The sequence below is a fragment of the Amblyomma americanum genome, chromosome 6 (assembly GCF_052857255.1).
Source record: "Amblyomma americanum isolate KBUSLIRL-KWMA chromosome 6, ASM5285725v1, whole genome shotgun sequence".
NCBI lineage: Eukaryota > Metazoa > Arthropoda > Arachnida > Ixodida > Ixodidae > Amblyomma > Amblyomma americanum.
In genome coordinates, this window is record NC_135502.1 from 70,552,868 (window position 1) to 70,579,835 (window position 26,968).

Genomic DNA, 26,968 nt, shown 5'->3' on the forward strand with positions numbered 1-26,968 from the left:
CCTCGCGGGGCGTCGACGATGGCGTTGTGGGCGACGGAGCCGAAGGCGTTGGCGAAGTCCAGGAACGCCACGCAGAGATCCCCACGGCCGGCCCGCACCGCGTCAAGGCGCTCCTGCAGCACGAAATTGTGCTCGAACACGCCGTCGTGCGGCAGGAACCCCTTTTTGCAGCGCGAGAGGGTATCGTGCTCTCCGAACCAACGCTGCAGCCTGGATGCTAGGCAGCCGGCGTACAGATTTGCGATCGTCGAGCCGAGGGCGATGGGGCCCCAGTTGCCGATGTCTTGCTCCTCTCCCTTCTTGTGAATCAGTATCGTCCGAGACTCCTTCCATTCTTGGGGCACTCTCTTGAACTTGATGCAGGTGTTGAATACAGCGGTCAAGAACTTGGCTTCCGGGTCGGTGGCTTTCCAGTGTTGGTAGGTGATTCGGTCGTTCCCGGGGGCGCTGTTCTCGCACTTGCGGAGCTTCCGGGGGACTTCTTCTTCTGTAAATTCGTCGAGGGAGAATTCCGCCGGCTCGATGTAGCTGGTCTTGTCGAGCAGGATGGTCGTGTCAACTTCCTTGGGTCTCCAGGTGGGTGTAAAATGATCTTGTATGTCTTGCAGTTGGACCATTTTTTATTCGCAGAAACGCCTCCATAGTAACTGGTTTAATAGCCCCCTGCTTCGTAGTCACTGTCGCCGTCATTTTTTCGCTTTTCGGCTTGTCGTTTTGACTGTCGGGCCTCTTTTGTAAGCTGTCATGTTGCTCGGTCCGCAAAGTACATGCGCTTATGGTCAGATTCCCTCAGCCACTTGATGGTGTTGCTCCCTGGGTTCAATCCACACGCCTTCAAAACGTTGGCCCGTGCGATGCTACCATCATTAAATGAAAGAACAGTATCCAGTGTTGCCATCCGTAGGGTCCGAAGCCTAACAAACACATTCTTTGGCGCGCGTTCCCAAACAACATGGTTGAACGACTCATTTGCATTTTGAGTTCGCCCATGCAGGCACTTCTCTAGGAGCTCATCCTTCGATAGCTCCCTATAAATGGGTTTGATAGCCTCCAAGACAGATGCAGGCAAACTCTCCTTGTGGAAAAATGGCTTGCCCTCTGACTGACTTCTGTTGAAGGCACACCACGTATCAGGTCCCTTTGGGCAAAGTCCATGGCATGGGTCATCGTCTGTGGCCGATAAGTGGAAGAAGGTTGCCCAAACGGCCTTTCGCATTTCATCCAGGTTTCCTACATTTCTTCTGATGGCCAAACCATAGTACGTCTGGAGCTTGTCTATTACTGCATCAGTCAGTCGGCCTCGGCCCGAGAGGCTCTTTCCATCAGAGAGTTTTCCTGCTTTGTTTCCTTTTTTTTAGCCTTCGTAACCTTGTGCCCATCCTTTTTTGCACGTGCCCTATGCACTCAGCCTTGGATATTTCAACGGAATCACCATATGGCGTTTGTGCCTTCACAGCCATAAAAGCCTTGCTGTCACCATCCCCAAGGTATTTGACGTATCGAACGCCGTGAAGCTCCTCACTCCTGCCGAAAATTTTCAGTGCTCCTGCGACTTCCATTCCACCGCTGGTGCCTTGGTAGTTGCTTTGGCACACCTCTCTATGAAGGGGGTCACTGTTTGTGCCCTTGATGCTGCACTTTGGACAACGTTTAGACAAAACCTCCACATCCAGCACTTTCCCAGAGTCTACACTGGTCGCAGAGACTATGCCGTTATTGGAAGTATGGCCTCGCTTCTGCCAGCTTCCATCAAGAGCAACTGCGATGTCTTTATCCCCCTCATTCAGCTGCACAGCTTCGTCAGCTGCCCTTTTCATCGACTCCTGAGCAGCAGCTTCGATGTGACCTAGAAGCACTTGATTGTATTTCGCAAACTTTGTCGGCGGCTTAGGAAGGTTTAGCATAGCACAGAGTATATTTCCTGCAGCCGTTCCCTTACCAATGGACCTCAAGGCATACACTAACCTGAGGTTGGCTTCATAGAGGCCAGAAGTAGTTTTCTTCGACGTCTCAAATCGTTGTGCGGCACTACACACTTCACAGTTCAAACTGTAAACGCTTGCAACACCTACCCGTTTTGTCACAATTTCGATGAGCTCAACACTTCCACCGCACTCTCTGCACACACAAATCTGTGTAATTGCGGCACAAATGCCGTCCATGTCCATTAAGGCATATTGGCTGCTGCTCTGTAGCACATCCTGGAAGCACAGAGAAAATCTTGAAAGCTTCGATGTCGAGGAGCTGGCGCGTTCGGCGTTCGGGATCTCATTCGGTCGTGGACATCCTTTTGCTTTTTCACGATGAGCGTAGCGGTTGCCGTGAAATTCACGCCTGACGAAGGCCTTCTTTGCCCTGGGCATCTCAACTTATCAGCAGCGACCAACACCGGCACAATTTACAATACTGATCGAAAGCACTCGGACACGCAGCTGCATGAAGGTTGCAGAAACGTGGAAAAAACGTGCAAAGAGGAGCTGTACAATAGTTGCCAGACAATTTCTTTATACGTAGCTGATTTTAGACAAGTTTTGAAATCAGGTGGTGGACTTTTTGGTTGAAAAAATTGACGTTAATCCTGAAAGGGGGCGTGGCCGCTCACTACTTGGTTTCGGAAAAAGCGTTTTTCAACTTCTAAAATTCCAAAAGAAAAAAAAACGATTTTTTTCTAATTTTACCTTACCCTGTGCCCTTAAGTGTCTTATGCTTGCGTGTTGGGTTCGTGTGGCGCGTTAGTAATGCAACCGCTAACACAAACTGGACGGACGGGCAAAATTCGCGGGCACCGGAGAGCAGACACGTAATACTGAAAGTGTAACCGTACCATGCCGCGCTTCGAAAGCACATTAGCTCACCTGTGTGTTCGGCACCGACTAGCGAGCCAGCAGTTCGCGCTTGCCTCAACCGCTGCTGCCAGAAACGCTTCCAGCCTTCCTGCGAGCACGTTGCCGGCCCCAGCCCGTTTCTGCCTCGAGCTGTGCCCACAGGTGCTGGCGTGTTTGTGCCGGCATCGCGTTGCTGGCCCCGTGGCCCAGACCAGCATGCTGTTCCAAGCAATACCGTCACTGCATGTTCAGAAGCCTGTTAACGGCCTTTTAAGAAGCTGCTTGCCTAGAAGCGAGTGGCGACTGCTTAACAAACAGCAAAGAAAGTGAGGGAACCTGGCCGGACACTTCCCTTGCCACAGCAGAGGATTCTCGGCCATGGTGCCGTTCCTTTCCTCGGTCGACGTTTGTGCGATAAGCTTCAAATCACGCTAGAATTTAGACCAATTCCAGGCCTTGGTACAAACAAATACAGCCTTTGAACACGTAAAAAAATCTGCACGGTACACGAACGGCGGGGTGACACTGTTGAAGACCGCAGATAGAAATGGCATCTGCAAGGATGGAATAGCCCTTTGGCATGAGTGGCTGCTACGCAAGCAGCCAGGTTTCATCTAGCGTTTCAAGCCCTCATCGCTGCCGCTTGGTCTTATCCTCGTCTTACTGTTTTTTCTGTGACGTCCTTTGTAACTCCTTCTTCGACTCTGTAGTTTTGTTCGGCAGAGCTCAGCTGTTGGACCTGTTTTCTTTGCTTTGAAGTGTTGTTTTGGTCCGGAATAAACCAGTCTTTTTGTATGGACTGTGGGCGTGTCACTCGTTGGGTGAGACCACGGCTGGTGGACCCCGGTCCATCTGGAAGGCAAGGCCTTCAGTTCGCTGTCCGGCGTCAGTGGCACTCTCAAGCTGGCTTCAATAATTTCCTCAATTTGGTCCAACCACTTCGATTGTAATCCTTGCTTTTTGGCTGTTCGGCAAATCTTCAATGCCTTCTGAGATCTGGCAGAGCAGCAATAGCAAGCTCAGCCTACAGATCTCCTGGGAGCTGACTGCCAGATCTTGTCGGAATTGGGCTGAGAAGCCAGTTTTAAGTTATATACTGGCAGTTGTACTTTCCCGACTGTTACACTGTTAATTGTCTCCAAAAATGCCAATAAATCACCCTGGTGCGTGATCCATAGACATAGACAAGTTATTTGCCTGGTTTTACTTTATTCTGTGTGTGGCTGCGCATCGTACCTGCAGCCGAATTCATTTCACTTTTTGTCTGTACTCCCCTCATCTGTAAGCTTCACTTCGTCATTTTCCACAAGGTCTTTCAGTCTTATGAGACGTTTTGCCAGACCGGCAGCAAAAACTGAACCTGTTCCGATTCGGCATGGAGCTGCGCATAAGCAACCTAGGTCGCCAGTGTCTCGTATCATTATCCGCCCCACCGCACACATCCGCGGTATGGGCGCAAAAGTCTGCGAATGGCCTCGAAAGTCTCCTGAGGTCATTATGTATGGAGTATTTTGTTAGCGGCGCCAATAACTGGCCTCAAAGCCTTGTCCAGGTTTGTCAAGTCCTTACGGGTTGTTGGCCAGCGGGGTCAGATCGTCGGCGTAGGCCAGGATGTTGTGCTGTCGCTCGTCTCCTAGAACTTCTCGTAGCACTGTATCGATGACGAGGTTGAAGAGTAGTCCGCTGAGGGGGCAGCCCTGGCGAATTCCGGCGGAGATGTCCATGGACTGCGTCACTCCGTCCTTTGCCACGAACTTTTTGGCAGCGCGAGAGGGTCTCGTGCTCTCCCAACCAACGCTGCAGCCTGGAGGCTAGGCAACCAGCGCACAGCTTTGCGATCGACGAGCCGAGGGCGATGGTGCGCCAGTTGCTGATGTCTTGCTCTGGTCCCTTCTTGTGTATCAGTATCGTCAGAGACCCCTTCCATTCTTGGGGCACTCTCTTGAACTTGATGCAGGTGTTGAATACAGCGGTCAAGAACTTGGCTTACGGGTCGGTGGCTTTCCAGTGTTGGTAGGTGATTCGGTCGTTCCCGGGGGCGCTGTTCTCGCACTTGCGGAGCTTCCGGAGGACTTCTTCTGTGAATTCGTCGAGGGGGAATTCCGCCGGTTCGATGTAGCTGGTCTTGTCTAGCAGGATGGTCGTGTCTACTTCCTTGGGCCGTAAAATGATCTTGAATGTCTTGCAGCGGGACCGTTGAGTGGCAGCAGGTTCAACCTTGCCCTGTGAAGGAAGCGCCAGTCACAGAAACGGGTGAAAAGACCTGAACGCATGAAGTGAGAACTGCTGGGATCGGCGGCGACGCACTCCATCACTTTCCCCTGGTTGGGTTTCTGTTGGAGAGAGTGATTTCGTGCGGCAGTGTCGATCGAGCGCAGCTTCATCACAACCTTCGTTCGGTGCTTCGGCGCCAGAGTCACGTCGGCACAGGTGATGTGGGGCCCATCTTCCTGCATTTCCCATGTGACCTCGAGACGCCGGGACGCCTTTCGCGCCTCCGCCTATACGGACTTCAGCTGCGTGGCCCGCGCCCTGAAGTCTCCCTCCGTCTCCCCGCTGATGTAGGCTGCGACGTCCGCCTCGGTCACTTCTCGGCCCAGTCTCTTGGTGGTGACCTCGGTGACTGCTCGCTTCGCCAGGTCTCGAACCTCTGCGTCTGGAGAAGAGAGGAGTTTAAAAGCGCTGTCGATACGGCAGAGGTCGCTGAGCTCCGCTGCCAGGGGAATTCCCGCCGTGCCTGCTGCTGCGCTGCCGTAGATGTAGTCACTGCTGGCGTTTGCTGGAAGGTAGAGAGTGCGTTTGATTAGCGGTCGTAGCGCTTCGTCGAGGCGCTCCCACTCTGCCTTCCCCAACAACCCGCACCGCATGGAGAAGTTGAGCGCTGGGTATACGAAAGTTTTGACAGCGTCCAACCTCTGCCACGGGGCGAGCATCGAGGTGAGCAGGCGGTGGCCTACGCTGATGGCGTCGTCGACGGTTGCAGTGTCCGGGAACACGCTGAATCCGACGGGGCGTCCTAGAAGAGATTGAGATTCAAAGTCGTTGATCGTCGGTATGGCTGTCCCGTTGATTTCGAAGACTGTTGGCCTGGTTCCGACAGGCGTCCGGCCGCTGAGGTGCAGGGTCTTGCATTTTCCGGGGTTGAGTTTAAGTCCCAACCTGGAAGAGAGGGCTGTTACTTTGTCGATTCGGGCTTGAAGTTCTTCCGGGCTGTTGGCCAGCGGGGTCAGGTCGTCGGCGTAGGCCAGGATGTTGTGCTGTCGCTCGTCTCCTTGAACTTCTCGCAGCACTGGATCGATGACCAGGTTGAAGAGTAGTCCGCTGAGCGGGCAGCCTTGGCGAATACCGGCAGAAATGTCGATGGACTGCGTTGCTCCGTCCTTTGCCACGATGCGGGTGGTGTTGTCGCGGTACAAGTCGGCTACGATGGCGCAGAAGTCGTCTCCGGCGCCGGCTCCTCGCGGGGCGTCGACGATGGCGTTGTGGGCGACGGAGCCGAAGGCGTTGGCGAAGTCCAGGAACGCCACGCAGAGCTCCCCACGGCCGGCCCGCACCGCGTCAAGGCGCTCCTGCAGCACGAAATTGTGCTCGAACACGCCGTCGTGCGGCAGGAACCCCTTTTTGCAGCGCGAGAGGGTATCGTGCTCTCCGAACCAACGCTGCAGCCTGGATGCTAGGCAGCCGGCGTACAGATTTGCGATCGTCGAGCCGAGGGCGATGGGGCCCCAGTTGCCGATGTCTTGCTCCTCTCCCTTCTTGTGAATCAGTATCGTCCGAGACTCCTTCCATTCTTGGGGCACTCTCTTGAACTTGATGCAGGTGTTGAATACAGCGGTCAAGAACTTGGCTTCCGGGTCGGTGGCTTTCCAGTGTTGGTAGGTGATTCGGTCGTTCCCGGGGGCGCTGTTCTCGCACTTGCGGAGCTTCCGGGGGACTTCTTCTTCTGTAAATTCGTCGAGGGAGAATTCCGCCGGCTCGATGTAGATGGTCTTGTCGAGCAGGATGGTCGTGTCAACTTCCTTGGGTCTCCAGGTGGGTGTAAAATGATCTTGTATGTCTTGCAGTTGGACCATTTTTTATTCGCAGAAACGCCTCCATAGTAACTGGTTTAATAGCCCCCTGCTTCGTAGTCACTGTCGCCGTCATTTTTTCGCTTTTCGGCTTGTCGTTTTGACTGTCGGGCCTCTTTTGTAAGCTGTCATGTTGCTCGGTCCGCAAAGTACATGCGCTTATGGTCAGATTCCCTCAGCCACTTGATGGTGTTGCTCCCTGGGTTCAATCCACACGCCTTCAAAACGTTGGCCCGTGCGATGCTACCATCATTAAATGAAAGAACAGTATCCAGTGTTGCCACCCGTAGGGTCCGAAGCCTAACAAACACATTCTTTGGCGCGCGTTCCCAAACAACATGGTTGAACGACTCATTTGCATTTTGAGTTCGCCCATGCAGGCACTTCTCTAGGAGCTCATCCTTCGATAGCTCCCTATAAATGGGTTTGATAGCCTCCAAGACAGATGCAGGCAAACTCTCCTTGTGGAAAAATGGCTTGCCCTCTGACTGACTTCTGTTGAAGGCACACCACGTATCAGGTCCCTTTGGGCAAAGTCCATGGCATGGGTCATCGTCTGTGGCCGATAAGTGGAAGAAGGTTGCCCAAACGGCCTTTCGCATTTCATCCAGGTTTCCTACATTTCTTCTGATGGCCAAACCATATAGTACGTCTGGAGCTTGTCTATTACTGCATCAGTCAGTCGGCCTCGGCCCGAGAGGCTCTTTCCATCAGAGAGTTTTCCTGCTTTGTTTCCTTTTTTTTAGCCTTCGTAACCTTGTGCCCATCCTTTTTTGCACGTGCCCTATGCACTCAGCCTTGGATATTTCAACGGAATCACCATATGGCGTTTGTGCCTTCACAGCCATAAAAGCCTTGCTGTCACCATCCCCAAGGTATTTGACGTATCGAACGCCGTGAAGCTCCTCACTCCTGCCGAAAATTTTCAGTGCTCCTGCGACTTCCATTCCACCGCTGGTGCCTTGGTAGTTTGCTTTGGCACACCTCTCTATGAAGGGGGTCACTGTTTGTGCCCTTGATGCTGCACTTTGGACAACGTTTAGACAAAACCTCCACATCCAGCACTTTCCCAGAGTCTACACTGGTCGCAGAGACTATGCCGTTATTGGAAGTATGGCCTCGCTTCTGCCAGCTTCCATCAAGAGCAACTGCGATGTCTTTATCCCCCTCATTCAGCTGCACAGCTTCGTCAGCTGCCCTTTTCATCGACTCCTGAGCAGCAGCTTCGATGTGACCTAGAAGCACTTGATTGTATTTCGCAAACTTTGTCGGCGGCTTAGGAAGGTTTAGCATAGCACAGAGTATATTTCCTGCAGCCATTCCCTTACCAATGGACCTCAAGGCATACACTAACCTGAGGTTGGCTTCATAGAGGCCAGAAGTAGTTTTCTTCGACGTCTCAAATCGTTGTGCGGCACTACACACTTCACAGTTCAAACTGTAAACGCTTGCAACACCTACCCGTTTTGTCACAATTTCGATGAGCTCAACACTTCCACCGCACTCTCTGCACACACAAATCTGTGTAATTGCGGCACAAATACCGTCCATGTCCATTAAGGCATATTGGCTGCTGCTCTGTAGCACATCCTGGAAGCACAGAGAAAATCTTGAAAGCTTCGATGTCGAGGAGCTGGCGCGTTCGGCGTTCGGGATCTCATTCGGTCGTGGACATCCTTTTGCTTTTTCACGATGAGCGTAGCGGTTGCCGTGAAATTCACGCCTGACGAAGGCCTTCTTTGCCCTGGGCATCTCAACTTATCAGCAGCGACCAACACCGGCACAATTTACAATACTGATCGAAAGCACTCGGACACGCAGCTGCATGAAGGTTGCAGAAACGTGGAAAAAACGTGCAAAGAGGAGCTGTACAATAGTTGCCAGACAATTTCTTTATACGTAGCTGATTTTAGACAAGTTTTGAAATCAGGTGGTGGACTTTTTGGTTGAAAAAATTGACGTTAATCCTGAAAGGGGGCGTGGCCGCTCACTACTTGGTTTCGGAAAAAGCGTTTTTCAGCCGTAAATATGGCTTTCTGAGGAAAGTGCGATCATGGAACATGTGTAGAAAGAATTGAACTTCTAAAATTCCAAAAGAAAAAAAAACGATTTTTTTCTAATTTTACCTTACCCTGTGCCCTTAAGTGTCTTATGCTTGCGTGTTGGGTTCGTGTGGCGCGTTAGTAATGCAACCGCTAACACAAACTGGACGGACGGGCAAAATTCGCGGGCACCGGAGAGCAGACACGTAATACTGAAAGTGTAACCGTACCATGCCGCGCTTCGAAAGCACATTAGCTCACCTGTGTGTTCGGCACCGACTAGCGAGCCAGCAGTTCGCGCTTGCCTCAACCGCTGCTGCCAGAAACGCTTCCAGCCTTCCTGCGAGCACGTTGCCGGCCCCAGCCCTTTTCTGCCTCGAGCTGTGCCCACAGGTGCTGGCGTGTTCGTGCCGGCATCGCGTTGCTGGCCCCGTGGCCCAGACCAGCATGCTGTTCCAAGCAATACCGTCACTGCATGTTCAGAAGCCTGTTAACGGCCTTTTAAGAAGCTGCTTGCCTAGAAGCGAGTGGCGACTGCTTAACAAACAGCAAAGAAAGTGAGGGAACCTGGCCGGACACTTCCCTTGCCACAGCAGAGGATTCTCGGCCATGGTGCCGTTCCTTTCCTCGGTCGACGTTTGTGCGATAAGCTTCAAATCACGCTAGAATTTAGACCAATTCCAGGCCTTGGTACAAACAAATACAGCCTTTGAACACGTAAAAAAATCTGCACGGTACACGAACGGCGGGGTGACACTGTACCGGGATGAAGACCGCAGATAGAAATGGCATCTGCAAGGATGGAATAGCCCTTTGGCATGAGTGGCTGCAACGCAAGCAGCCAGGTTTCATCTAGCGTTTCAAGCCCTCATCGCTGCCGCTTGGTCTTATCCTCGTCTTACTGTTTTTTCTGTGACGTCCTTTGTAACTCCTTCTTCGACTCTGTAGTTTTGTTCGGCAGAGCTCAGCTGTTGGACCTGTTTTCTTTGCTTTGAAGTGTTGTTTTGGTCCGGAATAAACCAGTCTTTTTGTATGGACTGTGGGCGTGTCACTCGTTGGGTGAGACCACGGCTGGTGGACCCCGGTCCATCTGGAAGGCAAGGCCTTCAGTTCGCTGTCCGGCGTCAGTGGCACTCTCAAGCTGGCTTCAATAATTTCCTCAATTTGGTCCAACCACTTCGATTGTAATCCTTGCTTTTTGGCTGTTCGGCAAATCTTCAATGCCTTCTGAGATCTGGCAGAGCAGCAATAGCAAGCTCAGCCTACAGATCTCCTGGGAGCTGACTGCCAGATCTTGTCGGAATTGGGCTGAGAAGCCAGTTTTAAGTTATATACTGGCAGTTGTACTTTCCCGACTGTTACACTGTTAATTGTCTCCAAAAATGCCAATAAATCACCCTGGTGCGTGATCCATAGACATAGACAAGTTATTTGCCTGGTTTTACTTTATTCTGTGTGTGGCTGCGCATCGTACCTGCAGCCGAATTCATTTCACTTTTTGTCTGTACTCCCCTCATCTGTAAGCTTCACTTCGTCATTTTCCACAAGGTCTTTCAGTCTTATGAGACGTTTTGCCAGACCGGCAGCAAAAACTGAACCTGTTCCGATTCGGCATGGAGCTGCGCATAAGCAACCTAGGTCGCCAGTGTCTCGTATCATTATCCGCCCCACCGCACACATCCGCGGTATGGGCGCAAAAGTCTGCGAATGGCCTCGAAAGTCTCCTGAGGTCATTATGTATGGAGTATTTTGTTAGCGGCGCCAATAGCTGGCCTCAAAGCCTTGTCCAGGTTTGTCTAGTCCTTACGGGTTGTTGGCCAGCGGGGTCAGATCGTCGGCGTAGGCCAGGATGTTGTGCTGTCGCTCGTCTCCTAGAACTTCTCGTAGCACTGTATCGATGACGAGGTTGAAGAGTAGTCCGCTGAGGGGGCAGCCCTGGCGAATTCCGGCGGAGATGTCCATGGACTGCGTCACTCCGTCCTTTGCCACGAACTTTTTGGCAGCGCGAGAGGGTCTCGTGCTCTCCCAACCAACGCTGCAGCCTGGATGCTAGGCAACCAGCGCACAGCTTTGCGATCGACGAGCCGAGGGCGATGGTGCGCCAGTTGCTGATGTCTTGCTCTGGTCCCTTCTTGTGTATCAGTATCGTCAGAGACCCCTTCCATTCTTGGGGCACTCTCTTGAACTTGATGCAGGTGTTGAATACAGCGGTCAAGAACTTGGCTTCCGGGTCGGTGGCTTTCCAGTGTCGGTAGGTGATTCGGTCGTTCCCGGGGGCGCTGTTCTCGCACTTGCGGAGCTTCCGGAGGACTTCTTCCTCTTTGAATTCGTCGAGGGGGAATTCCGCCGGTTCGATGTAGCTGGTCTTGTCTAGCAGGATGGTCGTGTCTACTTCCTTGGGCCGTAAAATGATCTTGAATGTCTTGCAGCGGGACCGTTGAGTGGCAGCAGGTTCAACCTTGCCCTGTGAACGAAGCGCCAGTCACAGAAACGGGTGAAAAGACCTGAACGCATGAAATGAGAACTGCTGGGATCGGCGGCGACGCACTCCATCACTTTCCCCTGGTTGGGTTTCTGTTGGAGAGAGTGATTTCGTGCGGCAGTGTCGATCGAGCGCAGCTTCATCACAACCTTCGTTCGGTGCTTCGGCGCCAGAGTCACGTCGGCACAGGTGATGTGGGGCCCATATTCCTGCATTTCCCATGTGACCTCGAGACGCCGGGACGCCTTTCGCGCCTCCGCCCATACGGACTTCAGCTGCGTGGCCCGCGCCCTGAAGTCTCCCTCCGTCTCCCCGCTGATGTAGGCTGCGACGTCCGCCTCGGTCACTTCTCGGCCCAGTCTCTTGGTGGTGACCTCGGTGACTGCTCGCTTCGCCAGGTCTCGAACCTCTGCGTCTGGAGAAGAGAGGAGTTTAAAAGCGCTGTCGATGCGGCAGATGTCGCTGAGCTCCGCTGCCAGGGGAATTCCCGCCGTGCCTGCTGCTGCGCTGCCGTAGATGTAGTCGTTGCTGGCGTTTGCTGGAAGGTAGAGAGTGCGTTTGATTAGCGGTCGTAGCGCTTCGTCGAGGCGCTCCCACTCTGCCTTCCCCAACAACCCGCACGCACCGCATGGAGAAGTTGAGCGCTGGGTATACGAATGTTTTGACAGCGTCCAACCTCTGCCACGGGGCGAGCATCGAGGTCAGCGGGCGGTGGCCTACGCTGATGGCGTCGTCGACGGTTGCAGTGTCCGGGAACACACTGAATCCGACGGGGCGTCCTAGAAGAGATTGAGATTCAAAGTCGTTGATCGTCGGTATGGCTGTCCCGTTGATTTCGAAGACTGTTGGCCTGGTTCCGACAGGCGTCCGGCCGCTGAGGTGCAGGGTCTTGCATTTTCCGGGGTTGAGTTTAAGTCCCAACCTGGAAGAGAGGGCTGTTTGTCGATTCGGGCTTGAAGTTCTTCCGGGCTGTTGGACAGCGGGGTCAGGTCTTCGGCGTAGGCCAGGATGTTGTGCTGTCGCTCGTCTCCTTGAACTTCTCGCAGCACTGGATCGATGACCAGGTTGAAGAGTAGTCCGCTGAGGGGGCAGCCTTGGCGAATACCGGCAGAAATGTCGATGGACTGCGTTGCTCCGTCCTTTGCCACGATGCGGGTGGTGTTGTCGCGGTACAAGTCGGCTACGATGGCGCAGAAGTCGTCTCCGGCGTCGGCTCCTCGCGGGGCGTCGACGATGGCGTTGTGGGCGACGGAGCCGAAGGCGTTGGCGAAGTCCAGGAACGCCACGCAGAGCTCCCCACGGCCGGCCCGCACCGCGTCAAGGCGCTCCTGCAGCACGAAATTGTGCTCGAACACGCCGTCGTGCGGCAGGAACCCCTTTTGGCAGCGCGAGAGGGTCTCGTGCTCTCTGAACCAACGCTGCAGCCTGGATGCTAGGCAGCCGGCGTACAGATTTGCGATCGTCGAGATGAGGGCGATGGGACCCCAGTTGCCGATGTCTTGCTCCTCTCCCTTCTTGTGCATCAGTATCGTCCGAGACTCCTTCCATTCTTGGAGCACTCTCTTGAACTTGATGCAGGTGTTGAATACAGCGGTCAAGAACTTGGCTTCCGGGTCGGTGGCTTTCCAGTGTTGGTAGGTGATTCGGTCGTTCCCGGGGCCGCTGTTCTCGCACTTGCGGAGCTTCCGGGGGACTTCTTCTTCTGTAAATTCGTCGAGGGAGAATTCCGCCGGCTCGATGTAGCTGGTCTTGTCGAGCAGGATGGTCGTGTCGACTTCCTTGGGTCTCCAGGTGGGTGTAAAATGATCTTGTATGTCTTGCAGTGGGACCATTTTTTATTCGCAGAAACGCCTCCATAGTAATTGGTTTAATAGCCCCCTGCTTCGTAGTCACTGTCGCCGTCATTTTTTCGCTTTTCGGCTTGTCGTTTTGACTGTCGGGCCTCTTTTGTAAGCTGTCATGTTGCTCGGTCCGCAGAGTACATGCGCTTATGGTCAGCTTCCCTCAGCCACTTGATGGTGTTGCTCCCTGGGTTCAATCCACACGCCTTCAAAACGTTGGCCCGTGCGATGCTACCATCATTAAATGAAAGAACAGCATCCAGTGTTGCCATCCGTAGGGTCCGAAGCCTAACAAACACATTCTTTGGCGCGCGTTCCCAAACAACATGGTTGAACGACTCATTTGCATTTTGAGTTCGCCCATGCAGGCACTTCTCTAGGAGCTCATCCTTCGATAGCTCCCTATAAATGGGTTTGATAGCCTCCAAGACAGATGCAGGCAAACTCTCCTTGTGGAAAAATGGCTTGCCCTCTGACTGACTTCTGTTGAAGGCACACCACGTATCAGGTCCCTTTGGGCAAAGTCCATCGCATGGGTCATCGTCTGTGGCCGATAAGTGGAAGAAGGTTGCCCAAACGGCCTTTCGCATTTCATCCAGGTTTCCTACATTTCTTCTGATGGCCAAACCATAGTACGCCTGGAGCTTGTCTATTACTGCATCAGTCAGTCGGCTTCGGCCCGAGAGGCTCTTTCCATCAGAGAGTTTTCCTGCTTTGTTTCCTTTTTTTTAGCCTTCGTAACCTTGTGCCCATCCTTCTTTGCACGTGCCCTATGCACTCAGCCTTGGATATTTCAACGGAATCACCATATGGCGTTTGTGCCTTCACAGCCATAAAAGCCTTGCTGTCACCATTCCCAAGGTATTTGACGTATCGAACGCCGTGAAGCTCCTCACTCCTGCCGAAAATTTTCAGTGCTCCTGCGACTTCCATTCCACCGCTGGTGCATTGGTAGTTGCTTTGGCACACCTCTCTATGAAGGGGGTCACTGTTTGTGCCCTTGATGCTGCACTTTGGACAACGTTTAGACAAAAACCTCCACATCCAGCACTTTCCCAGAGTCTACACTGGTCGCAGAGACTATGCCGTTATTGGAAGTATGGCCTCGCTTCTGCCAGCTTCCATCAAGAGCAACTGCGATGTCTTTATCCCCCTCATTCAGCTGCACAGCTTCGTCAGCTGCCCTTTTCATCGACTCCTGAGCAGCAGCTTCGATGTGACCTAGAAGCTCTTGATTGTATTTCGCAAACTTTGTCGGCGGCTTAGGAAGGTTTAGCATAGCACAGAGTATATTTCCTGCAGCCATTCCCTTACCAATGGACCTCAAGGCATACACTAACCTGAGGTTGGCTTCATAGAGGCCAGAAGTAGTTTTCTTCGACGTCTCAAATCGTTGTGCAGCACTACACACTTCACAGTTCAAACTGTAAACGCTTGCAACACCTACCCGTTTTGTCACAATTTCGATGAGCTCAACACTTCCACCGCACTCTCTGCACACACAAATCTGTGTAATTGCGGCACAAATGCCGTCCATGTCCATTAAGGCATATTGGCTGCTGCTCTGTAGCACATCCTCTTCCTGGAAGCACAGAGAAAATCTTGAAAGCTTCGATGTCGAGGAGCTCGCGTGTTCGGCGTTCGGGATCTCATTCGGTCGTGGACATCCTTTTGCTTTTTCACGATGAGCGTAGCGGTTGCCGTGAAATTTACGCCTGACGAAGGCCTTCTTTGCCCTGGGCATCTCAACTTATCAGCAGCAACCAACACCGGCACAATTTACAATACTGATCGAAAGGGATAGCACTCGGACGCAGCTGCATGAAGGTTGCAGAAACGTGGAAAAAACGTGCAAAGCGTCTCAGGAATGTCTTGGCTAAAAAAGAGGAGCTGTACAATAGTTGCCAGACAATTTTTTTATATGTAGCTGATTTTAGACAAGTTTCGAAATCAGGTGGTGGACTTTTTGGTTGAAAAAATTGACGTTAATCCTGAAAGGGGGCGTGGCCGCTCACTACTTGGTTTCGGAAAAAAACCTGGCCGGACACTTCCCTTGCCACAGCAGAGGATTCTCGGCCATGGCGCCGTTCCTTTCCTCGGTCGACGTTTGTGCGATAACCTTCAAATCACGCTAGAATTTACACCAATTCCAGGCCTTGGTACAAACAAATACAGCCTTTGAACACTTAAAAAAATCTGCACGGTACACGAACGGCGGGGTGACACTGTACCGGGATGAAGACCGCAGATAGAAATGGCATCTGCAAGGATGGAATAGCCCTTTGGCATGAGTGGCTGCTACGCAAGCAGCCAGGTTTCATATAGCGTTTCAAGCCCTCATCGCTGCCGCTTGGTCTTATCCTCGTCTTACTGTTTTTTCTGTGACGTCCTTTGTAACTCCTTCTTCGACTCTGTATATTTGTTCGGCAGAGCTCAGCTGTAGCACCTGTTTTCATTGCTTTGAAGTGTTGTTTTGGTCCGAAATAAACCAGTCTTTTTGCATTGACTGTGGGCGTGTCACTCGTTGGGTGAGACCACGGCTGGTGGACTCCGGTCCATCTGGAAGGCAAGGCCTTCAATGCCTTCTGAGATCTGGCGGAGCAGCAATAGCAAGCTCAGCCTACAGATCTCCTGGGGGCTGACTGCCAGATCTTGTCGGAATTGGACTGAGAAGTCAGTTTTAAGTTTTATAGCGACTACTGGCAGTTGTACTTTCCCGACTGTTACGCTGTTATTTGTCTCCAAAAATGCCAATAAATCGCCCTGGTGCGTGATCCATACACATAGACAAGTTATTTGCCTGGTTTTACTTTATTCTGTGTGTGGCTGCGCATCGTACCTGCAGCCGAATTCATTTCACTTTTTGTCTGTACTCCCCTCATCTGTAAGTTATTTGCCTGGTTTTACTTTATTCTGTGTGTGGCTGCGCATCGTACCTGCAGCCGAATTCATTTCACTTTTTGTCTGTACTCCCCTCATCTGTAAGCTTCACTTCGTCATTTTCCACAAGGTCTTTCAGTCTTATGAGACGTTTTGCCAGACCGGCAGCAAAAACTGAACCTGTTCCGATTCGGCATGGAGCTGCGCATAAGCAACCTAGGTCGCCAGTGTCTCATATCATTATCCGGCCCACCGGCGGTATGGGCGCAAAAGTCTGCGAATGGCCTCGAAAGTCTCCTGAGGTCATTATGTATGGAGTATTTTGCTAGCGGCGCCAATAGCTGGCCTCAAAGCCTTGTCCAGGTTTGTCTAGTCCTTACGGGTTGTTGGCCAGCGGGGTCAGATCGTCGGCGTAGGCCAGGATGTTGTGCTGTCGCTCGTCTCCTAGAACTTCTCGTAGCACTGTATCGATGACGAGGTTGAAGAGTAGTCCGCTGAGGGGGCAGCCCTGGCGAATTCCGGCGGAGATGTCTATGGACTGCGTCACTCCGTCCTTTGCCACGAACTTTTTGGCAGCGCGAGAGGGTCTCGTGCTCTCCCAACCAACGCTGCAGCCTGGATGCTAGGCAACCAGCGCACAGCTTTGCGATCGTCGAGCCGAGGGCGATGGTGCGCCAGTTGCTGATGTCTTGCTCTGGTCCCTTCTTGTGTATCAGTACCGTCAGAGACTCCTTCCATTCTTGGGGCACTCTCTTGAACTTGATGCAGGTGTTGAATACAGCGGTCAAGAACTTGGCTTCCGGGTCGGTGGCGCCGTATCCGAAAGGTCGAACTCCGGGAGGTCGGCGTCCAGTGCCCGCTTGAAACCTTCCCGGGGGCGCTGTTCTCGCACTTGCGGAGCTTCCGGAGGACTTCTTCTTCTGTGAATTCGTCGAGGGGGAATTCCGCCGGTTCGATGTAGCTGGTCTTGTCTAGCAGGATGGTCGTGTCTACTTCCTTGGGTCCCCACGTGGCCGTAAAATGATCTTGAATGTCTTGCAGCGGGACCGTTGAGTGGCAGCAGGTTCAACCTTGCCCTGTGAAGGAAGCGCCAGTCACAGAAACGGGTGAAAAGACCTGAACGCATGAAATGAGAACTGCTGGGATCGGCGGCGACGCACTCCATCACATTCCCCTGGTTGGGTTTCTGTTGGAGAGAGTGATTTCGTGCGGCCGTGTCGATCGAGCGCAGCTTCTTCACAACCTTCGTTCGGCTGAACTCATCAGCTTGGGCAATAGAAAGTGCCAACTCTGCACGGATGTCACGAATGTTGAGATCATCCGCTAAGAGGGAGACATCCATTCTCCAGGTAGGGGGGTCGCTATTCGGCCCGAAGCGCACCTCAAGGATACTGCGACCGGTACGTGGTCACTCAGTGCTCCGACACCAGGTGGAAATGGCACCACCTCGCAGGACACTAAATGCGGCACGAGGCCTGCAGGTAGGCACACCCGGTAGATTCTGCTGGCGCTGCGGCCCCTAGCACATGTGGCCACGAAAAGGTCCCCGTGCAGCTCAACCCACGCGTCCGTAAGGTGTAGCTGGCGAAACAGCTTGCCTAGCTCTTTGGCGTGGTAATTTGCGGTGCCTTGACCGGGGCCTTCAATGTCACGCAGCGTGTCCAGGACGCAATTAAAATCCCCTAGTAGGGCATGTGGCACGGATTCAAGCAGGTAGGATGTAAGCGAGCGGAAAAACTCGCCTGTCAATGATCGCGTGACGGGCGCGTACAGGTTTACAAAGCGAGTACTCCGCCCGTCGAGAAAAATGTCTACCACCAATACTTGATCGACGATCGTAACCAATGCGCGCCGGTGCGAATTGCCGGCCTCAAAAACACAACACCCACTCCGCAGCATCGCGATTCCGTCAGGGAAAAGAAAGCATGGACATGAAACCGTGAACGAAAAGAAATAACGTCTGCAGGGGTGCGGAAATTACAGTCCTGCAAAAACAAAACATCATTGTGCAACTAACGCGCAAGGTGACCTCCCGCTGCTTATCGGGAGAGCGAAAACCCTGCACATTAAAAGAAGCGAAACAAAAAGCAGCCATCATATAAATAAAGAAGAAACCAATGCAACCAGATAAAACAACGAAACATTACGGTGACGGATTCGCGGCAAAGTTCTGCGGGTAGAGTCTGGGTGAGTTGATACATCGGCGCTAGGGAAGGGGCGTCGAGGCTCTTGGGAGGCGTCCCAAATCCCTGCTGGCGTCCAGGCTGACGAACCCGCGGCGGAAAGGTCCGGCCGATGGGCGGGGCTGTGGCAGGAAACCAGTCACACACTCACCAAATACACCACTGCACAAACACCGTTCATCGTTCTCCAGAAGCGCCGACGGAGCCAGCGTGCCGATAAGATAACGGCGTCCGGGGAGCGCCGACAGCGCGGCGCCCGAGCCGCCGCCGCGCATAGAAGGGCGGCCACTAAAGCCCGGCATGCTGGGCGAGGGCTCCATGTCGGAAAATATTCGTTTCTGGTGACGTCCATGAGCGCCGTCCTCGCCTTCTTCGGCGCCGACGTTGCGGAAGAAGGCGCATTACCCTCAAAAGATGACGAAATCTGGCGCTTGGGGTCCTCCAGGTCTCGCACCTTTGCTACGCACGGGCCTCGCGGGGGCAGGGCAACCGGGATGTGCGGCGCCTGCGGTCGCGGCTCGCTCGAGCTGTCGCTGCCCTGGGCGCCCTTCACCGCAGTGTGTAGTTCATCACGGTATCGGCCTCCGTGTCGTAGTGCTGTGCCGCTGTCGGAACGTCGAGGAAGGAGGCATCCAGGCTCGGAGGCTCCTCCAGAGACGAGTCGCCCAGCGAATAGGCCGAAGCCGACCGCTCGGCGTCTCAGGTGCCCTCCGCCTGCTCCGTCGCGGACTGTGAAGACGAGGAGCTTGCCAGCTCCTTCCCCGCCTGGTCGTCAGCGGGGCTGGTCACGACGTCATCCCGGTGGACAGCAGGCTCGGCCAGGCTCGTCACCACCTCCGCCGTGCCGCTGGAAACGGCGCCAGCTGCCCGAGATGCCACACAAAATCCGCCACCTCACTGGGCAAGCGGCCCGTCGCCCAGTCCATTCATTCAGATGTGGCTGTCCTTCGCGCCTCATCCTCAGAGAGGCGGACGCACGCGATTTGCTGGCTGATGGCCATGGGCGCCGTATCCGAAAGGTCGACCTCCGGGAGGTCGGCGTCCAGTGCCCGCTTGAAACCTTCAATAGCGCGGTAATACGCGGACGGCCGCACCTGCTTGCAGGCAGCATCGAAGTGCCCCTCTCCTCCGCAACGGGAACAGACCCGCCTCATGCCGCGATACTCGATTATTGCTCTAGTCCCGGCCACCGTCAGGAAGTTTTGGGTGGAGACTTGGTCATCTCCAACCAGACGAGGCGGGTCCCGTTCCCGATGCTGTTCTTGCTCAGGAAGGCCGTCTCGGTGACCAGCCGGACCTTCCCGTACAGCGCGAATGCCGCGACCAGGTTGGCGTTACTCACGCACGGTGGAAGACGGTAAACCGTCATGTGGACCACCGGAACTCCCATCTGTTCCAGCGGTACTTCTTTGCCAGCGATCAGCAGGCAGCCTCTCGCCAACATCTTGGACACCTGAGCCATGGAAGCCACGGCAGCCAGGAATCGAAGACCTCCGAGGTGCTGAAGATAGTCAGCCCCCAGACTCCGACCACCTCCTCGAGGATATCGATGAGGCGGCCGGCCGGAACAGGTTGCGGCACTGTAAACAGGAAACACTGCGCCTTGGTAGGGTGCACAGCTGGGCAGGGGGGTCGCTCCATGGCTCCGCCCGGGTCACCACGACAGCAGCGCGGCGCTGGGCAGGCAGGACCTCCGGGACACAGGATCCGGGGGCCCGCCTGATCAGGAACGCTGGAAAAAGCGCTAACTCGACGGACAGCGTCACACACACAAAGAGAAGTTTAATTACTCTCAAACAGCAAGGTCCACCAGAACAAAAATAAATACAATAGTGCGCTCAAAGGCAATCGTACACTGGCAGCCCAGTTTGTCTCTCCATTACAAAATAAAAAGGGTGAGCCCACAAAGCTACAAATTCAGGAGCAAGTTTTCACAGTGATGTCACATGTACAGAGGGTGTCAATATTTGAAACGCACAAAAAGGGTGGGGGGGGGCAAGCTAGTAGAGTAAGGCCCTCATCTCTAGCCTGCCGTCGGTAACTACAATGAATCGTGTGTGCCAGCGCCGCAGAAACAGCGCCTCGCCATCAATTGCTAGCAGGCCAGACAAGTATCCCCAGATGACGAGGCGCAGGTTCTGCAGCGCTGGGTACATAGCCCGGGCTGGGGTTCGACGAGCCTCTCAGCGAGGCAACGCCGACGCCACAAAACAAACATAGTGGCAGCCACCACTAAACGAGCAAAGGGGCCACGTTGACGCCTGGCCCCTCTACCGACGCGAATCTGGAACATCCGCGCAACTAGGCGCCACATCGATTTCGCAACCGCGCACTGGTAAAATACATGATCCGGCGTTTCCCAATATCTCGAACCTCATCAGGCAAGCTGGCAGCTCCAGGATCGCCACCTAGACACCGAGCACTTGGTCTGATCATCCTGAGCGAGGCGGCTGCAACAGACCACTTTGCTCACCCGAGAGGCAGGGGTATTTAAAATATCAATGTCGGGGGCATCGCACTCTAAGGCGGACTTCAAGCCCGCCACTGCCCTGTAATAGGGAGACGGCCTCTCCGCTTGCGGACCTGAGTAGCGGACGGGCGAAAAGACGCGGAGCACAGAACCCATCCAATACAGCATGAGACCGCGGCCCGGGTACCAGTCCGCGTCCAAAAGACTCTACACAAGTCTAGCTCCCAGGACCCGAGGAACGGTGGGGACAGATGGGACCTACTGGCAGTTCAAGGAAGCGGTGAGCAACAAGTGCTTGGCCACCATCCTAAATAAAGGTCACAATAAGGGACGCGAGCCCTTATACGGGACGCGAGCCGCTGTACGGCGCCGCATGGTTCCCACCCGCGCGACATAAAAGGCGAAGGCGCAAACTCGCGTCTTAACGGCCGTCGCCTTTGACTTCAACGAAAGGTGGTAGGGCGCGGCTTCCGCGAGCGCCCGCGCGGGGAGAGACTCCCTCCGGCTCGAACAAGACCCCCAGAACTCTCACAACGTCCACGAAGGGAACCGCCGCGGGCAGGGGGCCCCGAAAGGAGCCAAATGCGAGAGCGCTGCTCTTGGTCGGGTTAAGTTCGGCACCTGAGAGGGAGGCGTATTGGTCAAAAAGCCGCAGGAAGCTGTCCGCATCCCTGGCAAAGACGGAAATGTCGTCCGCGTAGGCGGAGACGACAGACTCCTGACCAACCATGGGGAAGCCGCGAATGCGCTTGTCCAACACCGCCCTTCGTAAAAGCGGGTCGAGTGACAGCACAAAGAGCGCCGGCTAAAGCGGGCATCCCTGCCGCACTCCCCGTGTCACCGCCAACTCGCCGGCGGCAATAGTGCCGTTCATAAACAGCTCGCTTCTGAGTCCGCTGTATAGCAGCTCGACGACCTGGACGAAATCCTCCGGCAGGCCAAAGCAGCGCAGCACTGCGAAAAGGTAGGCATGCTCCACGCTGTCAAACGCTTTGGCCTGATCGAGCGACACAAAAACTCCGTTGACCTGTTTAGCGCAGGCGTAAGCAAATACGTCCCGCGTTAATGTAAGCTAGGCGAAGACAGATCGCCCCGGAACAGCGCACGACTGGAAGGGACTCACCAGATTGCCTAAAAATGTCCGCAACCGCCTGACCAGCAACGTAGCAACCAGCTTTTATTCGCTGTTGAGGAGAGTAATGGGCCTCCAGGACCCGGGCTGCGATGGTGGCATGCCATCCTTCAACAGCAACACAATCCGACCAACACTGAAAGAGGCTGGCTTCTGCCGCGACACCAAAATGCTGTTCACCAGCCGGAGCAGCAAGCTCCCGACGATGTCGAAAAAGGCAGAGTAGAAGCCTGCCACTAAGCCGTCTGGTCCGGGAGCGGTGGACTGGTTCATCGCCTGCAAGGCTTCGCGAACTTCCTCTATCGTTGCTGGGGAACAAAGCACACCGCGAGCTTCGTCTGAGAGCTGGGGAAGCGAACCGCAAAACGTGGCGACCGCTCCTTCAAAGTCCTGAACTGGCAGGCCTCGCGTCGAAAAGAGCGCCGCAAACTGCGACGCGAAACACCCTGAATCTCAGAAGGCGCCGACGAAGTCTCACCGTCTTCGAGAGACACCTCCTCGATACGCGGTGGTCGCGTGTTCTTCCGACTAAGGGAGCGTGCGTAGCCTAGGTCAGCGATGTCATCCAGCGGCAGTTTGCAGCCGTCCGCCAAACGCGACGCACGCGTGCCTTCCTCCAAGACGCGGTGATGTGCTGATCCTTACTGGCCGCAGAAGGGTCCGCGCGGCACACGCGGCTGTGCAAACACACAGTCACACGTGCACACACACACACACACTGCAGCACACGCACCGATCATCGTCCGCAAGCCGCCCTGTAGGGGCCAGCGCACCGATAAGATAGCGGCGCTGGGCGAGCACCCGAAAGGCAGTGCCCAAGCCACCGCCAAGAAAGGGAGAGGGAGGGAGGCTGATACGGCCAGAAAACCGGAGCGACGACGCCATGGTGAAGGTGCGGCGTTTAGGAGACGTCCATGAGGCAGCCCCGTCTTATTCGGCGCAGGTGTGCCAGAAGAGGTGGCGCTGCCGTCAGACGCTGACGAGTGTTGATGCTTGGACTCGTCCAGATGTTTCCGGTCGTTCGCTCGCATCATATTCGCGGCGCGCAGGGCCACGGCGACAGGGATATGCGGGACGTGCGGTCGCGCTGTCGCTGTCCTGGTCGCTCTTGACCGGCGTGTACAGGGCGTCACTGAGAGAGGGCGAGCCGGGCGACTCTGTGTGCGACTCTCTGCGCCATCGTGCTGCGCCGCCGTCGGCGCGTCGAAAAGGGAGGCCTCCAGGCTCCTCAAGAGACGGCTCGCCCTGCGAGTCGTCGGAGTCGTCCGAAGCTAGCTTTTCGGCGTCCGAGGTGCCCTCCGGCTACTCTGTCTCGGACGGGGATGAAGAGGAGCCCGTCAGCTCCTCCTCCACCTGGTTGTCAGCGGGGCTGCTCGCAGCGTCGTCCTGCTGGACCGCAGGCTCGGTCGGTCCCGCCACCACCTCCCACGCCGCGCCGCTGGAAACGGCGCCAGCCGCCTGAGTAGACTCCGCCAGTCCGGGTCGATCGCCTGGTCCCTGGGGCGCCTTAGCAGCCGAGGCCGCCACAGCCGCCGCGTAGGACCGCGGGCGAACGCAGTCGAGTAGGGTGGGCCCCACCGCAGCACCGTCCGCAGCGTACCTACTTGCAGGAAGCACCAAAGTGGCCCTCTCCTCCGCAGCGAGAAGACACGCCTCACGCCGCGGTACTCGATCATGGCTCGAGTTCCAGCCACCGTCAGGAAGTTGGGTGGAGCCTTTGTCATCTCCAACTTGACGAGGAGTGTCCCGTTCCCGATGCTGTTCTTGCCTAGAAAGGCCGTTTCGGTCATTGCTCTTACTTTCCCGTACGTGCACGAACACCGCGATCAGGTCCGCGTCGCTGATGCATGGCGGAAGACGGTAGACCGTCACATGAACCACTGGAATGCCCATTTCTTCCAGCGGCACTTCTTTCCCGGCGATCAGCAGGCTGCCTCTCGCCAATATCTTGGACACCTGAGCCATGGAAGCCACGGCGGCCAGGAATCGAAGACCTCCGAGGTGCTGAAGGTAAGTCAGCCCCCCCGACTCCGACCACCTCCTCGAGGATGTCGATGAGGCAGTCGGCCGGAACAGGTTCCGGCACGTTGAACAGGAAACATTGCGCCTTGGTAGGGCGCACAGCAGTGCAGGGACGCTGCATGGCTCCGCCCGGGTCACCACGACAGGAGCGCGGCGCCGGGCAGCAGGACGGCAGGCAGGACCTCCGGGACGCAGGATCAGGGGGCCCGCCTGGTCAGGAACACTGGAAGAACCGCTGGCTCGACGGGCAGCGTCACGGCCTCTGTTAGCCAAAAGGCCGAGAAGCGATAACCAGAGCTTGAATCAGGGTTCGGAGTCATTCTGGTCCACCGCCAGACACGCCCCACCGGACATGTGAGCATACGTTGGCGAGCGCCGCAAATTTCGGCACTATTGAGAAACGGTTGCCCCAGCGGCCTACAGTGGTCGCTTCGGCATGTTGCTGTTACTTGTAAGCAGCTAATTAATGTAAAAAATTAGTCCACTGTCAAAAACCCTTCATTCCTGGAGGTCATTAAACGGTTGGCACACCAGTGTCAGCAGCTGCCTCTTCATTTTTTGACCCTAGCATTTTTGCTCCCGGTTTTGCTCCACTATGTGGCGGATGACCTGCAGCTGCCTCATAACTTGCCTTTGGAACACTGATGGCAAAACACAACAAGAGCATATAACAGCGAATACACAATGTTAACACCAGTAAAACTGACGAGAAAAAAAAAGGGCAGAAGTATCAGATAAACTGCTTGGCACTTAGCGAAAATCTCCGCTTCTCTCATGCAAAGCTGAAGGTCTGAACCCCTTACTGGCTCGCTGCAGGTGTGGCAGCTTAACCTTATGCATTTCAAATGCCTTGCTATGCGACCATGTTTACACACTCAGCTTCAACCATTACCAAAAAAAGTGTGGCGATACCTCGTTCTGGAATAGCTGAAGCTGCTGTGGACTGTCCTTGATTAGGCGCCGCATATGCTGTTAGAAAAAATCAAGACCTCTCGAAATACCTCGTTGTGGAGTCAAAAGATCTTCCATGTCCTCCCCCATGATCTTGTGTTGCTGCGTGTGCTAGAAATAATCAAGACATGGGTTTAACGTCCCAAAGCGACTCAGGCCATGGGCTATGAGAGCCGGCATCGTGAAAGGCTCCGGAAATTTCAACCACCTGGGGTCCTTAAACGTGCATATACATCGTACAGTACAAGAAGATATTAAGTGTGCATTTTAATGAGTGGAACCACTAACAATTCCAAACAATCACCCTAATATGCAACCCTTTAAAGGGCAGTTAATTTAAACCTTACCACTGACCTGAAAGCGTAGTGGAAGGAAAGTCATTTGGAGGTGCTGGGTTGAACTGATGGTCCTTTCTTGGAATTTTTCGCTGCCCGTCTGCTTCAGAGTCCGACTATGATATATAGTGATGGGGTCTAATTCGTCGTCTTGACCTCTCATCTTCAGTTGAAGACAGGTCTGATGTGAACTGGCTCCTAGTCAGCTTCAATCTGCCCAAATCACATGAGGCTGGATAACACGAAAAATGAAATTAGCCATTCTGAAAAACGGCTCTCCCTTTATACAGACTGTCATTAATTAAATACAAAAAGGAGGTTTTTTCTAAGGCAGATTAGGCAGAAACAGCGGCAAGCCTAAACACTTCATACTTGCTGCACATATAACTGAACAAGATTATTTCCTGCTAAAGAAAGAAAACACTGCATGTGTGTGTGTTGTCTTGTTCAAAGCACTTAGTGTTAAGGTGAGCTAAAGAGGATTCTGAGCTCCTCTTTTTACCATGGGAACACAATCTCTACGCTCCAAGAATTCGTAGACACTTCGAATAACTTATCCTGTGTAACCGCTTTCCCTATTAAATCGGATTAAACGTCCTGGCCCCTGCCATTTTTTTTTCAGCTGACCATCGAGAGTAGGAGGAGTTAACGCACGGAATGCCTTTCAGCCAGTCGTGTGACAGTCTCGATTTTGCTTTTATTTTGTTTTTAAGTTTCCGTGAATAAATAGTTTTAGTCGCAGACAACATGGCAGCAAATTAGGCGCACGGAAATAAAAATACGCGCATACTCTGCTTACTCCATCGATGGCCGAGCGGCAAGCCGCCACGCGACTCTTCCTACTCTCGATGGCCAGTTAAAGAAAAGAAGGCAGAAGCCTGGACGTTCAATCCGATTTAATAGGGTTTTCTCTCGTTAGCAGCAAATAATGAAATGTAAAGAAAACACTGCATGTACATCTCTAATGAAGTCCAGAGGGAGTTCAGTTCAGTGGTGGTATTCTACGTCTGTCTGGATGCGAAATGAGTTGTCTGTGCGTGTGGCAGCTGTTGCATCTGGAAAACAAATCCTTCCTTGTACGTAACTTCCTTCCACAGTACATTTCGGGCAAGAATTGTAACTGCTATGTCCTTTTGTCATGAAAACAAATGACCTGGCTGGGGTGTCACATAAAAAGCCTTTGAGTGAAACACTCCTGACTAGACCATTTTGCACGATATGACTCAGTTCGGTAATGAACCTGCGCAAAAAGTCATTTCCAGATTGTGGCTTGCCTTTTCCTTCAAACACGCCAACAATGAAAGGAGGGAGGTCACTTTTTGCTATCTTGCACTGTATTGGCCATAGCTGCACCTTGGAACTTTTAAACAGAGGAAGTCCGTCTATATTAATATAGAGAGCCAACACAGAAGGTGTCTCCGCTGATAACTGTAGAGTTTTAGCAGTCCATTAGCAAGTCTAAAGTGGCAGTACTTGCCCAGCGTAAGGGAGGTTATATTCGCAGAAAGTGCCGTTGACCTAGGAGTTTTAGGAGGCTTCTGCAGTCGCGTGGCAAATCTGCAAAGCATCTATGCTTTGACAGCAGTTTGACAGTTGTTTCCCTGCGCGGCGGGAATATTCTCTGGATCGTACATTTGAGAGGCGGGTTCTGGGCTGTCACTGTGGACCAGCTCTCGAACTGCTGGTTCTGGATTATGCACTCCTGCACATTCGCCGAGACTTCCAAGCGCAGAAA

The 26,968-nt window shown here is 53.9% G+C and overlaps 2 protein-coding genes and 1 pseudogene across 2 annotated transcripts in view; 1 reads left to right on the forward strand and 2 right to left on the reverse strand.

The window, feature by feature from the left end:
- Window positions 1-24,501, forward strand: part of LOC144093671 (uncharacterized) — a 101,822-nt gene extending 77,321 nt beyond the window's left edge. The window contains exons 3-4 of the mRNA XM_077627261.1: window positions 23,828-23,935; window positions 24,041-24,501. Coding sequence (XP_077483387.1) covers window positions 23,828-23,935; window positions 24,041-24,216 — 284 coding nt within the window. The 3' untranslated portion in view covers window positions 24,217-24,501. The remainder of the gene's footprint in view (window positions 1-23,827; window positions 23,936-24,040) is intronic.
- On the reverse strand, window positions 4,912-5,758 carry LOC144093668 (uncharacterized; annotated as a pseudogene).
- Window positions 11,326-12,115, reverse strand: LOC144094376 (uncharacterized protein T26G10.4-like). The gene is given in 2 exon segments (XM_077628352.1): window positions 11,326-12,039; window positions 12,041-12,115. Coding segments are annotated over 2 exon segments (789 nt in total).
- Window positions 24,502-26,968: the final 2,467 nt, after the last annotated feature.